The sequence below is a fragment of the Capra hircus genome, chromosome 10 (assembly GCF_001704415.2).
Source record: "Capra hircus breed San Clemente chromosome 10, ASM170441v1, whole genome shotgun sequence".
In the NCBI taxonomy this organism is placed as follows: Eukaryota; Metazoa; Chordata; class Mammalia; order Artiodactyla; family Bovidae; genus Capra; species Capra hircus.
In genome coordinates, this window is record NC_030817.1 from 93,390,310 (window position 1) to 93,407,454 (window position 17,145).

Genomic DNA, 17,145 nt, shown 5'->3' on the forward strand with positions numbered 1-17,145 from the left:
CTACTGTACACAGGATCTTAGGACAGAGACTGACAGGTCCAGGAATGAAAAGCACAGAAGCCACGTCATGCAGTTGGAAAAGTATTTGAAAGTTTAGCAGAAAGGACCTATTTGGAGGCTGCTTCTCAATACTATATTATTCTTAAAAATAAACTATAAATCAGTCATACTATGGTGTATGTATGCATGGGTATATTGTTCATGAATATACATACACAAAAGTATACACGGACATGTACATACCTTCACATACTAACAGGGGGCTTCTGCTTCCCAGGTGAGTGCTCATGGACAAGAATTACTAAAGAAACTAAACATTAACAAGCAGTAAGCTTAGAAAATATACATACTTAAAGTCAAACATTCTCTCATTCTGTCAGTTATTTTTCATCAAAAACAGAAGCCACTCTATGAAGTATGATATGCTATGAAACAGAATATATTCTTTTAATTTTTAAGAAGCATCTTCATCTTGACATTCAAATTAAGGTAAATTGTTCAGCTAAGTGTCTCCTGAATAAAAGACCCCATAAAGACCACTGTTAAGAATGAAAAAGTCTATAGGAGGAAAGGGACTTTCTAAAATGCCTAGAAATTATCCAGATTATAATACTCCAGTATGCTGGAAGAAGCAGCAAAAATACTTCTCTAATGTGCAGGTTAGGTTATCTCAAAACATTGGAAGAACTTGGGAAAGTCCAAGTACTAGCCACATACACGTCATTATCACTTCACCCTGTGAAGTTTATAAACTGGAGAGCATGGAAAACTTATGTCATTCTCTCAACTTCCCCTTGGGTCTACTGTTCTAAATATTTTTAAACATCCCACTCAAGAATGATCTTTACAGAGCTACATCTGAGAAAGAGAATGCGTGTACCTAACGGCCGATCACCTGGGAATGAGTGCCGGCCAGCTGACTTGATTGAAATCAGCTGCTTAAGTTTTTGGTGTGTTTATAGGAACACAAGCTGCTGATGTCATAGTCAATGACCTCACAGGGGCTGAAAACCTTCCCAGAAGTCCCCTAGGCACATCTGCATCACGTCCTCTGTTCATACATAAAGAGAAAATCCCATTTGGGCAAAGACTGTTGAGCCTCAACTCACGGCCCACTTATTTGAATCATCATATGATACTATAACATTCTAGTCCAACAAAAGGGTGGGCATTTCCTTAAAGATGCTGTCAGTATTTGAGACACTACCATCTCAGTGAGATAACTGACAAAGAATGGTACCTACCAAATTTAAAAAGCAAAAATTCACAGGAAGGAAACCTTTTCTAAGCTCTCTGGTCAAACTAATGCTCCGCTAAGGTTCGACTGGGGAAAGTAAACTTTCCATTAAGACATCAGCAGAGCATCCAAATCTGAGGTAATGCATTTAACAGCTTCTCCACTCAATTCAGCTTTCACATTTCCTATCAGCAGCATACCTCACCCACACCACAGTTTAGACATGGGATTAGACCCTGGAGTGTGTGGCAGGGGTGAGGTGGGAGAGCAATGCACTTTCAAGATGTCCATGAGAAGTTCTCAGGTCTTTCAGATGATTTAATTTCTATATTATGCAATTCAGGCCTGGCAACAGTATATTTAATTCAGTTTTTAAAGCAATCACCTAAACAGATGATATCCAACTCAATACTTCAAGTGTGCTAAGTCGTGTCTGATTTTGCAACCCCGTGGACTGTAGCCCATCAAGGCTCCCATGTCCATGGGACTCTCCAGGCAAGAACGATGGAGTGGGTTGCCATTTCCTTCTCCCAATATTTCAAGAACTTTAAGCAAAGATACTCCATTTTGACAAAACGACAAACCAAAACAGAGAGAAATTAAATCTTTTATATTAAGTCTCCTAGAAAGGAAATATTAGTCTCTAAATGGCTAAACTAAGATCATGGCATCCGGTCTCATCACCTCATGGCAAATAGATGGGGAAACAGTGGAAACAATGGCTGATTTTATTTTTCTGGGCTCCAAAATCACTGTGGATAGTGATTGCAGCCATGAAATTAAAAGACATTTGCTCCTTGGAAGGAAAGTTATGACCAACCTAGATAGCATATTCAAAAGCAGAGACATTACTTTGTCAACAAAGGTCCATCTAGTCAAGGCTATAGTTTTTCCAGTAGTCATGTATGGATATGAGAGTTGGACTATAAAGAAAGCTGAGCGCTGAAGAATTGATGCTTTTGAACTGTGGTGTTGGAGAAGACTCTTGAGAGTCCCTTGGACTGCAAGGAGATCCAACCAGTCCATTCTGAAGGAGATCAGCCCTGGGTGTTCATTGGAAGGACTGACGTTGAAGCTGAAACTCCAATGCTTTGGCCACCTGATGCGAAGAGCTGACTCATTTGAAAACACTCTGATGCTGGGAAAGATCGAGGGCATGAGGAGAAGGGGACATCAGAGGATGAGATGGTTGGATGGCATCACCAACTCAATGGACATGGGTTTGGGTGGACTCTGGGAGTTGGTGATGGACAGGGAGGCCTGGCATGCTGCAGTTCATGGGGTCACAAAGAGTCAAGACACAACTAAGCGACTGAACTGAACTGAGATGGCTAAAAGAAATGTGATAATTGCTGAATGATATGTCTCGTGGAGAATAACATTATAGTAGAGCTACTTAGATAAATGCCACACAAATCTAAAGAAATTTTGCTTAAAAGTATTCATCTAGGACTTCCCTGCTAGTACAGTGGATAAGAATCCACCTGAAAATTCAGGGGACACAGGTTTGATCCTTGGTCCAGGAAGATTCTACGTGCGGCGAGGAAGTAAACTGAATGCCCCAACTACCAAGCCCAGACACCTAGAGTCTGTGCTCTGCAACAAGAGAAGCTTTCTCAATGAGAAACCCGGGCACCACAAGGAAGAGCAGCCCCTGCTCACCACAACTAGAGAAAGCCTGCATGCAGCAACAAAGACCCAGTGCAACCAAAAAAAACCAAAAACAAAAACACCAAAAAAGTATCCACCTACAAGGAAATCACTGGCGGTCCAGGCTTTCATTGCTGAGGGGGCAGGTTAAATCCTTGATTGAAGAACTAAGATCCCACAAGCTGTGTGGTATGCCCCCCCGCCCCCGCCACCTGCCCAATTCACCTACAAAAGACCACTTTCTTTTAAAGTTATATACATGTTACAGTTTCTCTTTTCCTGGTAAAAGCAAAGGCTCTATCTGATAATCTGGGACAAAAAATGGCAGGTCCCTCCTCCCCCTTGTCAGTGTCAAGAATGAGAATAAAACTACATTCAGGCAGCACTGGGAATTGATACATCTTCACTTTATTAACAGGACATACAGAAATCACCAAAGCAAACTTGGATTGCACATACTGTCACAAAGAATAAGGAAAATGTTAGAAAACAAAGATGCAACATAATTTTGTGCTTTGCCAACATTTGAATGGCCTTAGCCAAAGCACCCAAACCATGGCTTCACCTTGCAAGTGTGGAGCTAGGGGCCAAGGAGGAAGGCAGGAGGCTGGGGGCCTGAGCTTCGCAACATGACACACACACCAGTGTCATGCCCCACACCCCGAGTCCCCACTGGTACCAGCTCCCCAGCCAATAGGCCAGAAAAGAGCCGAGTGGAGAGTCAGCTATCTGATGGCAGGGATCCCCAAACACAGGCAGCAGAAAGTCCTGCTGTCACAAAAGGGGAAACAGATCTGTAGACAATTCTTGAAAAGGACAAAATGAAAAAAAGTTCAGCAATCAGTCTAACAGTGGCATCTAAGGTACTCCACGTCCAAGCAGCGCCCTTGGACCCTGTTTTCTACGAGAGGTCTAGAGTGAGAAGTTGTTTAGCCAAAAAGTAAACCTGGCCTGATACTGGGTGCAGGGCTCATAGGAAGTCATAAAGAAAGCGAAGAAAGCTCTGCAAATGCAATGAACGAAGTCAAATGTTTTATCTTCAGTGACGGTAGTATAACAAAATGAGATACAGTATTAGAAGACCAGATCTTAAGAACTTAACCAAAACAAACTAGAACAAAACATTGTAAACTTCCGTGATGTTTATAAAGAGTAAGCACAGAGCTTAAGCATTTTAATCTTTTTTATGCAATTTTTAAATGTTCCTTTTCATTTACAGGTATTACACAATATTGGCTTTATTTCCCGTGTTTTAAGTACATTCTAAAGCCTATCTTACACCCAATAGTTTGCACTTCCCACTTGCCCCTCCCACCTTCCCTCTCCCCACTGGTAACCGCTAGTCTGTTCCACAGATAGAGATCTGTGAATCTGCCTCTTTTTCGTCACATTCACTAGTTTGTTATATTATTTGGATTTCACATATTAGTGATCTCATACAGTATTTGCCTTTCTCTGTATGACATTTCAGTTAGCATAATGCTCTTCTAGCCCATCCATATTGTTGCAAATGGCAAAATTTTATTCTTTTTTATGGCTGAATAGTATTCCATCACACAGACAGACACACACACACACACACACTACATCTTCATACATTCATCTGCTGACGAAGACATTTAGGTTGTAAAACCTTACGAAAATAAACTAGGACAAAACATTCTGAGAGCTCCTAAGTTCTAGAAACACAGCAAATCACCATGATTTGAGATCACAGACAATAGTTAGACTGTGCTGTAATTTCTTCTTAGAGCAGGAATATGTGTCATGCTGCTGCTGCTGCTGCTGAGTCGCTTCAGTCGTGTCCGACTCTGTGCAACCCCATAGATGGCAGCCCACCAGGCTCCCCCGTCCCTGGGATTCTCCAGGCAAGAACACTGGAGTGGGTTACCATTTCCTTCTCCAATGCATGAAAGTGAAAAGTGAAAGTGAAGTTGCTCAGTCGTGTCTGACTCTGTGCGACCCCATGGACTGCAGCCTACCAGGCTTCTCCATCCATAGGATTTTCCAGGTAAGAGAACTGGAGTGGGGTGCCATTGCCTTCTCCAAATATGTGTCATATTTCAGAATCAGACCCAAATGAAAGGTCAAAATAAAGCTGAGTGCTTAGAAAACAGTTCTTTAGAGTAGTCATTTCTCAAGAGTGTGTGCTTAGTCGCTCAGGCATGTCCAACTCTTTGCGACCCTTCGGACTGTAGCCCACCAGGCTCCTCTGTCCTTGGGGTTTTCCAGAGAAGAATACTGGAGTGGGCTGCCATTTCCTTCTCCAGGGGATTTTCCTGACCCAGGGATCAAACCTGCAGCTTTTCTGCATTGCAGGCAGATTCTTTACCTGCTGAGCCATCAGGGAAGCTCAAGTACCAGGAAATTTTAAAAGTTAGGACTTGTATTTATGTATTTTATTCTATTCTTTTATGTCTTATGTTCGCTTTGTAATGTTTATAACACATTGGGATAGTAGTAGAGAGGTAACATTTATATCTAAATACATACATACCTGTAAGAAGAATGTTGTCTCATAGGGCTCCATGAGCAAAAGATTGGCAGCCCTGATCTACAGGTCTGTGCTGTCCAGCTACCTCACTCTCCCACCATAACTAGAGAAGGAAACTCTTCCATACTTACGGTCATTCTCTTCTTGAATTTCGACATTAACCATATCGATACAATTCTGAATTTCATTCCAGCTTAAGCTATCTTGCCCTTGGGATAAGGCTTCCAGTTTAATGGAAAGAAGTGCATTTGCATAACTGTAGAAGAAAAAACAAGCATGACACCTATCAGAGAGATTCATTCTTTGTTCATGTTACGCATCTGCAGTTTGACACACGTGGCCCAATGTGATGTTATGAAGTTAGACAAAGATTAGAAAGGCAAGTAAAACTGTCTTGTGCAGCTCTGTCAACATACACCAAGCTCACTTAGACTAATAATGTTGTTTCTGTCCTTCAAATACTTCTAGACACAAATGTTTTTTAATAAAGAGTTCCCCAAATTCCAATCTTGTATTTATCTCAAGCAAAGAAACCTCAACATCCTTAACTTTGTAAAGTTACTAGTTTTTTTTTTTTTTTTTGTAACTATTTTTCCTTTCCTTTGTATGTCTTGGTTCTGCTCAGACTCCAAATGACTACTATGATGTAAAATTCAGAATTACCATGGCTTCTAGTCTTTCCATCAAGGGTCCTTTTTTTTTTTTTCTCTCCTTCCTTGGCCAAATCCAAGCCTAGGGAGCCCCTGCCACACTTTTTTTTTTTTTTTTTTTTTTACTGTGACCCTAACATAGCTGGGTTACCTTGTAGCCTAATACATACACCCAATGACAAATCAAGTAAAATGCAACTGCAGTTCCAGAAACCTTGGTGAAGATCGTGCACCTTCACTGCCTGTTTTCTTGACAAGGTGGTGCGTGAGTTGAACTAGAACATCCTGGAATTCCTCTTCACCTGCCCATTCCTCAGGCTTCACACAGCTACTACCTCGCTCCTGTGTCTGCTCCCTATCATCCCACTCTTGCACCTCAATCAGACCCCTGACCCTCCTCACCTTCCGGAAAACAGAACTTGGTTGATGCGCTGATTATTTTTCTTGTCTTGAGAAATTTTGGGTAAAAAGATAATCCGATACTTCATCTTGACATATTACTAAGAGACTTTCGCTTCTTAGTCATCAGTTTTCCCGTTTGAAATTACAGAAACAGTGTTACAACCATAAGCTAACGTGAGTAAGTTATTCCAGGCCAAAGTGTAGAAACCCAATAATTCAATTTGCTTGTGCATCTTTATACCAAAGAAGTGAAGCTCAATCCTCTACGTATATACGGATTCACTTTGCAATTTGACTTCTGAATAGAACCAACAGATTTCTAGCAGAGGTTCAAAGAAGTAACACTACATTGAATCTATAACTGTTTTCTCATTGTGACAGGTTTTCTCAAAGTTCTGCACACTCCAAGGTGACACTGAGATGTCTTCCATTGGGTGTGGCTTGAAAGAGAAAAATATCATTCAGAATAGGAAGTGATGGGGAGGACTCATTTTCTGTGTCTCAACAAGGCATTACCAAACACAGCCTTGAAAGTGTCTCGAGGTCCTGTGTGAGATTCTCACCTTATCAAGAGTTATAAACCTAAAAAAATACTTTTCTACACTTGCATGCATGCTAAGTCACTTCAGTCATGTTTGACTCTTTGTGACCATATGGACTGTAGCCCACGAGGCTCCTCTGTCCATGGGGATTCTCCAGGCAAGAATACTGCAACGGGTTGCCATTTCCTTTTCCAGAGGATCTTTCCAATCCAGGGATTGATCTGGGTCTCTTTCATTGCTAATGCTGCTGCTGCTAAGTTGCTTCAGTCGTGTCTGACTCTGTGTGACCCCATAGACGGCAGCCCACCAGGCTCCCCCATCCCTGGGATTCTCCAGGCAAGAACACTGGAGTGGGTTGCCATTTCCTTCTCCAGTGCATGCAAGTGAAAAGTGAAGGTGAAGTCGCTCAGGCATATCCGACTCCTAGTCGGATGCAGCCTACCAGGCTCCTCTGTCCATGGGGTTCTCCAGGCAAGAGTACTGCAATGGGTTGCCATTTCCTTTTCTGCTGGGAGCCAGCACGGGAGATCCCACCCATGACAAAGGTCATGAGGAAGAGGCCTGACAGGCAAAGGTGAGTCAGGACTTGAGGAACCCCCTGGACCTGCTCGAGCATCTACCCCAAAACCAGAATCTGCCTGTCCTGCTATTTTTCACCAACTCCTCTGTTACCAACAGGGGACTGTCCCCGACCACCTTTCTCTGAAGAAAATTAACTTAGAGCTCTAGTTTATAAGTCTCCTGGGCATGTAATTGGAGTGTTTCAATTCAAACCCCTCTGATAGCTTTCTAATTTGCCTGACAGGTTTATCCGGACTTTTTCAACTACGCATGTGATTGTTTATAGCCTCCCAACTGGGAGAGGCACAGGAAGCTTAAAATATTCTAGGAATGTAGAGCCTTTCGGAGTTAAAAATCATTAGAATAGAACTGGTTAAGGGTTTCATTGTTGAGCCAATACTTGCTGCCAAGTTTTCATATCTTTTATTTGTTGATATAGTTGGTATATAGAAAAAACAGGTAGTAGCCCTGGCATTAGCAACATTAGATCTTTGAGTTAAGTACTTTCTTTATTATAACCCACTGCACCTTTGTGCTATAGGAATGTAACTTTATTTAGTATTTTGAGGGTGATGCAGATTAAAGAAAAAACACTTCAAGGGAAAATGAGTTTTTTGGTTGATTAACATTTATCAAGGAAAAACGCCATAAAATGTTAACAGGCCTCCCGGCCAGAAGATAATGTAAATCACCTGAGACCTTTTGTATATGGAAAGGTATGCAGAAAGAAAGCCTGGTATCAGTAAGGGTCAGGACTGCTGCCCTTGCTTGACTCTGCATCTTCCATTATGTAAAACAGGGTATATAAGCTCCTTTTGAAAATAAAGTTACGGGTCTTACACAAGCTTGGCCTCCCCATGTCGTACCTTCTTTCTCTCTTTATCTTTTTTTTCAGGCTAATTCCCTGGAGCACAGGGGCCCTCTGAGTTCACTTTCCTGCCTGGGCTTCTAAGACCCACTCAAGAAGGTGCCTAAGGTGGGGGCACCTTCCGCTATTCGAGAGGGCACCTGTGGCCTACGTGAACAGTGTAAGTCTCTTGTCTGAGGCTTTATTGGCTTTCTCCGTAAACCAAGGGAATATCAGCCTCTTTTTTCTCCTCTATTCTCTTAACTGCAAATTCTTTCCTTATCTCTCTCTGTATCTATATATCTCTCACCTCGCCGTCCACACTTCGAATACCCTGGATCCAACCGGGACTGGTCCCCGGTACTTTTCCAGGAGATCTTTCCAATCCAGGGATTGATCTGGGTCTCTTTCATTGCAGGCAGATTCTTTATCATCTGAGCCACCAGGGAACCACTTATGAGTAGCAATATATAACAAATAACACTGATCACGATGACAATGGATAAACAGCAACTTGTACTCACTAGTATCCATTATAGATGGGGACCATTCGATAAGAAAGTGCAAAATCCTTTCAGGCATTTCATATATCTGACATCTAAATGATGACCCAGTGGGAATAAAATGGAAAAGCTTAAGGATGAACAGAAGGAAAGAAATAAAATCCACACTCACCCACCATTTCCTTGTAAATGAGCAAATACTAGCAAAAGGAAAAAATACGATGACTAACACAACAGAGCTCCACAGGCTTTCCATATGAGTATTAGTCTCCAGCACTAAAGATATCAACTTTCGATACTGTTGTAGTTTACCCAACAGGTCTGTTTTTTCCCTCCCCACCTTTCTGAGAGTTCCCTTTGGTGTCTGCTATGGTTAGACTAGAAAGATTACCTTTCTAACACACTTGGGGAGCTTTGAAGAGGACCAAAATGTCAGCTTCACTCAACAGATGCTTATGAAGTACAAACTATGTAAAACCTGTGGCAGGCACTATAGGGAGATTGGAAGGGACGAGATGCAGCCATTATGTCAAGGAGCTTTCAGCCCATTGTGCTAAGTCGCTTCATTTGTGTCTGACTCTCTGCGATCCCATGAACTGTAGCTCACCAGGTTCCTCGGTCCATGGAGTTTTCCAGGCAAGAACACTTGTGCCACCTGGGAAGCCTTTCAGCTCTTTACATAAGATGGAAAAAAGCTCAACTGGGGTATAAGAGCAGAGCACGGGAAAAGTCATAAAATTAGAGGTTGTACATAAGAGTGGAAGTAATGGAGTTCCAAGGAAGGAGTAGACAGAAACCCTTAGCGATGGAGCACCTGGCTTGGGACAGGCTCATAGAGGCTCTGAAAATGCAGAGCAGGTGCTTTCAGTGTGTGTGTGTTTCTCTGCTTCAGAAGAGTCACACAGATTACTTTTGGCTCCAAGGCTATGTTCCTTTAACCACATCATGTTAGTTCTCAGAAGAGATGACATTGGGTGGGGTGGGAGAAGCATGGGACTAGTTCACAGAAGCATCATCCCTGGCAGGGATGGCTTGGGAGCTCCAGAGCTGTGCTAGCTGGAGATGGGTGACAGGCATTGTGTTCCTAGTGGTGAGACAAGTATGCTTATGAGCAGATAAACCAGAAAGAACAGAGTGTGTCTGGATCCAGCTTGGCTGAAGTGCAAAATGCAAGGAGGACTATAGCTAGAGCTAAGAGCAGAACACCACGTTGAGGGTAACGCAGATGAGAACAGAGGACAATTGCAGGGAGCGCATGATAAACGTAAGGACATTTTAGAACAATTAATCTGGAAACACTGTATGCCCAGAGCCAATGCCAACCCTGTATCACTCTTGTGAGAATTGAGCCAAAGAACCTTTCTGGGAAAACAGAGTCCCAAGGGCAGAAGCCGTGGTAAATGGGTAGCGACCTTGTAAGAATTCAGCCAGGTGGCCCTGCACAGCACCCGTGTACTATGAAGAAGTTGTAAGACCATAAGGGAGTGCTATAGTGTTTCTTCAAGTTGAAAACCTGCCCACTTGGGCTTCCAAGAACCTGGTTAAAGGCTAGCATGGAAACTGAAATGAGGCTGCGGGAGAGCCACTTGGGACCAATGCAACAATCCATATAAGAACCAAAGGGGCTCAAGAAACTCCTGTTGGTATTGGGTCATCCAGGTGACCTGGAAAGCGCTAAAATTTGTGATTTTATTTTAAAATAAAATTTTAAAAGTCTTTCATACAGAATATTTGCACTCTAAAGCCTATTCGTGTTCCCAGTTGAAAATCACAGGTATAAAAGTGGTTCTCAAATGGGGTGTGGGTCCATTTCCTTAATGGGTTATTTATAAATTGAGATAGAGGAAGAGAGGATATTTAATAATCAAAGTGGGTGATCTGGAGGGAGGGGATACTGTCATTTAGAGGGAGGTGGCAGGGATGCTCTGTGTCTTGAAAATGATCTCATCAAGTCCTGTTAGACCGTTAGGCTTCATTAGGAAGAGACCAACTCTGCCTTCTCTAACGCTGAGAAAGCAGAAAAGCCTAGTTAGAAAAGAATGAATGAGGATGGCAAAGACAGAGCAAGACCAATTTGGAGGTCATTTCAAAAGCAAAAGTGAAACGTCTAAACGAAGTGGTCACTGGGAAATGGAAACGTTATGCAGAGGTACGGTGCACACATGCTGGCCACTGTCTGGGAAAAAGTGAGCAGGCTACGCATAGCTCCAGGGTGTCTCACAAAGGCAGAGAAAAACTCACGTTAACTGGAGGTGTCTAAGCTTGGAGGAGAGGATGGCGCCATTAATATAAACAGCAGAGGTCAAAATAAATTACCTTGGAAATAGACTTTAAGGAGTTATAGAAACCAAGTCGTGGAGAAGGAAATGGCAACCCTTTATATACTGGAGTATAAATGGTATACACCATTTTATACGCCAGTACTCTTGCCTGGAAAATCCCATAGATGGAGGAGTGTGCTAGACTATGCTAGACAGTCTGTGGGGTCACAAAGAGTCGGACATGACTGAGCGACTTCACTTTCACTAAAAAAGAGAAAGAAACCAAGTCGTCAAATTAAGTTGCATAAGAACATCAGTTTTTCCAAGATGACCGAGAACAAGGAAAGGCCACTGTTCTACTAGGGCTTCCCTGGAGGCTGTTCTGCTACTTTGGGGCCATTCTCTACATGGACATGTGGTCAAATACCATTTTAAAAAAATCTAGCAAGCCTTTATTTCTCCCATACGTCACTCAAGAGAATTACCTACTTCAGCAATTCCAGAACCAGTAAGTGCTTTTGTCGAGATCTATGCAGACATCTCCCCCTGGTGGTCACAAGAATCCAAGATGGATATCCACTCGTTTTAACTTGGGCTTTTGATGGCAGGGTTCACTCTGGTGACATCCACCTCTGTATGAGAGTGTTCCTTTCCCTCGGTCCCTTTTGCTTAAGCAAAGGAAGCTGCTTGAAGAGAGTCTGAGCCCTTGATCATCCATAGCTGCTCACTTATAAGTAAAATGAGGGCTTCCCTGGTAGCGCGGCTGGTAAAGAATCTGCCTGCACTATGGGAGACCTGGGTTCGATCCCTGGGTCGGGATGATCCACTGGAGAAGGAAATGGCAACCCACTCCAGTGTTCTTGCCCGGAGAATCCCATGGAAGAAGGAGCCTGGCAGGCTACAGTCCATGGGGTTGCAAAGAGTCAGACACGACTGAGCGACTTCTCTTTCTAATTGGGCTCTTTATTCTGGCCCTTGGACTGCAGGGAGGTCAAAAGGAAATCAGTCCTGGATATTCATTGGAAGGACTGATGCTGAAGCTGAAGCTCCAATCCTCTGGCCATCCGATGCAAAGAACTGACTCATTGGAAAAGATCCTGATGCTGGGAAAGACTGAAGGTGGGAGGAGAAGGGGAAGACAGAGGATGAGATGGTTGGACGGCATCACTGACTCGATGGACATGAGTTTGAGTGAGCTCCAGGAGTTGGTGATGGACAGGGAAGCCTGGCGTGCTGCGGTTCATGGGGTCACAAAGAGTCGGACACGACTGAGTGACTGACCTGACTGATGATTCTGGCCCTTGGTTTTCTCTCTATACCTGCTGTAGTGTTTTTGATTCTATCAACTATACTATCAAGTAGCTTATTTCAGGAACAAGAAAAAGACACTAAGTTGAGATTGTTACCCACTGTCAAGAGCCACTGGGGTCTCTGCAGTCCTTTGGTTTAACCATCAGAAGAATGAGGTTTGAAGCTCAACTGCCCAACTTTGGGTCCACAAATCCAGATTCAGTTTCCTCACCAGTAAACTAAGAAACCGGTCTGGATGATTATTAAGGCTGCTTCCAACTCTTCCACATTCTGTTATTTTCTAAAGAAGCCCAAGGGAAGGTAGGCATTCAACATTTATTTTACTTAAGCCTATCAATTTTTGCTAATAATATATGCAGTAAGAAACTGCCATGGGATGCTCCTTCTTAGACTCTGTTCCTCTAAAAGGAAAACTGGGAAGAAGTATTCAAATATCAGAAGGACTCTTGGAACAAAGTAGACTAGCTTTTAAGAAAATGAGCATGGTAAAAAAAAAAAAAAAGTAAGCATGGCTATATGGCTTTCTTCAGGAAGGAATGAATCGTTCATCTGTGAGGTCTGCCAAACAACACATCTCTGCACTGAAAGGAAGTTTGGAAAATGTTCCCTTACCGTTCCACATATGTCTCGTCCAGATTGTTAAAGCCTATTGTCGGGCTTCTAAGTTGATTCTGCACAGACACAAGATCGTTGCTCTCCAAGGCCTGGTTGAGTAAAGCTACAGCAGATAGCATTTCCACCGCAATCAAGAGCTCCTCATGGGCCAAGTAGTTCTGTTAGGAAACATATGGTAATATAAGCTCCCCAAATTCACACACCCCATGTATGTGATGGGGGTTCAGAAGGTTCACTTCAAAGAGTACAGAAAAGTCAGAGATTGTGAGAACCCGGGACGAAGAGGGCTGCCTGGTCATCTATTTTTCATTGGCTTTTAAGAACGGGTCAGTGGCTTCTAGACTTTCCTTAGATGCTTGTCTGGGGAACTGAGTTACTTACAACCCTTGGTTATGACTCCATGAATATCTGCACGGCTGCAGCCTCCTCCTGCCTGCAGCTATACTGGCTGCCAACAGGCTTAGTCTTACCAAATAATTAAGCCACCGGTTGGATAACATCGTTACTGTCTCTAAGTGCAAAGCAAGACATTAGTATAACTAATGACTTAAAGTTTGAACTAAGGGTAAGGAAAAGAGGGGAGAATTTTACCTAAAGATGATAACCCTGGAAAAGTAAATCAAAGTCATTAAGCAATATTGATTTTAATTTTTAAAAAGTTAGTTTAAGTCACATTTTTATAAATGGGTAGAAATTTTAAACATACTCTAGGGTCTAGATATTTGAAGAAATGTGAGGCAAATCTTAATGAAAAGCAGGTAAGGATTAGGTTTATTTAAAAAATACATCTCAGGTTACAGAAAGCCCCTTTCACCATTCTTTTCCTTTTAACCATTTTATACTGACTTGGCCCAGCTTCAAAAGGGTTATTTCTTCCATCCTATTGAAGGAACATAGAGGAAGCATGAAAATAAATTTTTTAAAACCCTGATATCTATCCTTACATTTAGGATATTGTATATTTTGTATGTATAATATTTATGCCAAAATGCGCTATAGCTTTCTGGTTCTCCATGGAAATTTCACAGTGAATTAATTTTAGATTAACAAAGGACAATTTTATGTTCCAAAGCAAATGGGAAGAAGGGTTTTTATAGGGAACATGTAAGTTTTATCCAAAGACCTTACATTAACTGTGAGTTTAACATAGAAGGAAGGTATCAAATTACAAGTAAAGAGCAGAATGGAATCATTTGAGATTCACCACAAATACCTAAAGTGGTATACAGCCAAAAAGATGAGGACAAATAAAGAAGAAACGGATGAATGTGCTAGAGTGTATACAGCATTAGGCCTCAGAGTTAGAGAAATGGGGACAATATTAACAAGAGAGCCTATAGGCAGTTTAAAGAAATAACTTATTTTTCTTTAATTACAAAACAAAGTTGAACACTGAGCAACACCAGAGTTAGGAGCACTGAATCTCCATGCAATCCAAAATCGCCATATAACTGTTGTTGTTTAGTCCCTAAGTCATGTCCGACTCTTTGCGGCCCCGTGGACTGTAGCCCACCAGGCTCCTCTGCCCCATGTAAGCTGGTCCTCCATATGCTCATCCTTCTGTATCCTAGTTTCTGCATCCTCGGATTCAGCCAACTGTGTATCATATCGTACTACAGTATTTACTATTGAAAACAATTCACATACAAGTGGTATGCACAGTTCATACTGCGAAAGCTCTTTATAAAGCACTATAAGTCTTAATAAGCAAGGATAAGGAAACCAACCTCACTACCCAAGGCCTCTTGTGACACACACTTTCGTTAATTTTTAATTCATGCAAACATTTACAGAGGCTTTGGTTTTTTAAACTATTTTCCTTTTCCGATTGTAAAAAACAGGATAATGCTATACATTTCAATCTCATTTCTTCCATTTAATAGTAGGGTGTGCAGTCTGTTACTAGTTAAACACATGGTTTGTTTCCTTTTTTCAGTACTATAGATAATACTGTGAAACATCCCTGTACATTTGTGAGTTGCCTGTTTATGCTTTATGCGTTCCTCCTCTTGTTTTTTGGGAGAGCACTACTGTTTCTGATTTTAAGATCCAATGTCCTTCCATGTTTTTTCAGAACTTTAATGTTTAAATGATTTTTTACACATAACCTTTCATACTGGAAATTTATTCTATTGTGTGTAGTGAGGTAATGTTTTCTTTCCCAAATGGTTAAATGCTTCTCAGGATTTCATTTCTGTCCCCAGGGCTCTGAAATATTAGCTCTTTCATACATTAAGTTCTCGGCACTGCCTTTAGTATTTTTCACTCTGTTGCGCTGTTCAGGTTAATCCTGTACTAGTACCTAGGCTTTTATTTACTGTAACCTTATATGATATTACTGCTTAATCCCATTAACATAGTAAGAGCAGACACTGAGAAAAATCAATGCTCTTGGTTGCAAATTTCTGGAAATCTAAATCAAGAAAGTTAGATATTTTAAAAAAATTTCAGTCTGTTATTAAATTATACCAAGTTTTTCAAAAATCACACGGAATACAAGAACAACTAGTTCTCAGTGTGTATTTGTGTAGAGCCCTGACTGCATGTCCTAACTATGCTCTCAGATTCTTTAAGGAGATGAAAGGCAGGAGTTAGAGAGGAAGGTGGTGTGGAATCGGCACAGGGGAGCCAATGAGACCAGCGACTGGGCCAAGCTGAGGACACTGCTCTCCCACTCGCCTTTCCTCAGCAGCACTCCTCGCTGCGAGGACTCAGAATTAACGTCTCTGTAACCAAGTCTCCTCTGACTTACCATGGCGTTCTGCTTCTGGAGGTTGAAAAGTTCATTCTGATACATTGCAGCTGCAAAGGGGTAGACAATGGGCAGCTGGGCCTCTGGTCTCTGCAGCGCAAGCAGCGTGCTCTCAGGATCACCCTCCCGAATAACAGCGTTGATGTGGTCCACTGCAGCCAGCCCTGCGGTCGGAGTAACGCTTCATCAGAACCTGCGCCTTCCCCACTGCGGCCTGACCCCACCAGCCCACGCTTCCGAGGGCTAGAGCCTAAGCAGTCATCTTCCATGAACTCTGAAAAGCTGCATTTGGATGGTAAGCAAAGTGCTGGATACGGTAGCTTGTAATTGGAAAATAGTCTAATCCTTGGAGCTAGTCCCTAAGAGAACCTCAGCACTGATAAAGCTGGAGTTATAAGGTCATTCCTGCCTAGCACGACTTCCCTGCAAGATTCTTCCTTTCAGGACCAGCACTGGAACCATTTCTCCCATGAAGTCCTCACAGGGCTTCCGTTCCTGAGAATTTCACACCTCGGGCATTGTTATGGTATTTAGGACTGGGCCATGTGAACCCCACAGGCACTGCTCTTTAATGCTCTTTGTGTGTTAGCTCTGCCTCCCCAAGGAGATTAAAGGTATGTGAAGACCAGAAGCAAGGCTGGCCCTACCGCTGTTTTATCTTCCCGGTGAATGAGCACCACGGGACCCCACAGGAGGCACTCGGACACACTGCTGTTTGATCTAGAGCAATCATTAAGTCTCCAAATAGTCTCCCTCATCTCTTGTGTTTTGTAAAGTGTGGATTTTAGGCGAACATAACTTCAGATACGTTTTTTGAAATATTACAACCAAAAGTCATATGAGTATATAATTCTGCTTTGAAATGGTGGTCCCCACGTGTTAGTATGGTTCCAAGAACTCCAGTGGATGCCTGAAACCATGATAGAACCGAACCCTGCAGGTACTGTCCACTCCCCCCCATATATACACATCTGTGATGAAGTTTAATTTATAAGTTAGGCATAGTAAGAGGTGAGCAACAATAACTGCCATTTCCTTCTCCAGGGGATCTTCCCAACCCAGGGATTGAACCTGGGTCTTCCGGATTGCAGACAGATGCTTAACCATCTGAGCCACTAGAGTGATCCTAATAATATTCTTAGGACTTCCTTATTTTTTACCAGTAGAGTGTACCTCTTAACATCTTAACTATTTCTCCCATCCCATCCATCTCCCCTTCTGGCAAAAATTAGCTTGTTCTCTGTGCCTATGACTCTGTTTCAGTTTTATTTATTGTTATTTTACAATTTTTCTTGTTTCTTGAAATAGTTGTGTATTGCT

At 42.3% G+C, this 17,145-nt stretch overlaps 1 protein-coding gene across 1 annotated transcript in view; it reads right to left on the reverse strand.

Moving 5' to 3' along the window:
• IQGAP2 (IQ motif containing GTPase activating protein 2) overlaps positions 1-17,145 on the reverse strand; it is a 309,091-nt gene that overhangs the window by 95,648 nt on the left and 196,298 nt on the right. The window contains exons 10-12 of the mRNA XM_005685061.3: positions 15,826-15,989; positions 13,071-13,231; positions 5,513-5,637 (exon numbers count right to left, since the gene is read on the reverse strand). Of these exons, the coding sequence (XP_005685118.3) occupies positions 5,513-5,637; positions 13,071-13,231; positions 15,826-15,989 (450 nt within the window). The remainder of the gene's footprint in view (positions 1-5,512; positions 5,638-13,070; positions 13,232-15,825; positions 15,990-17,145) is intronic.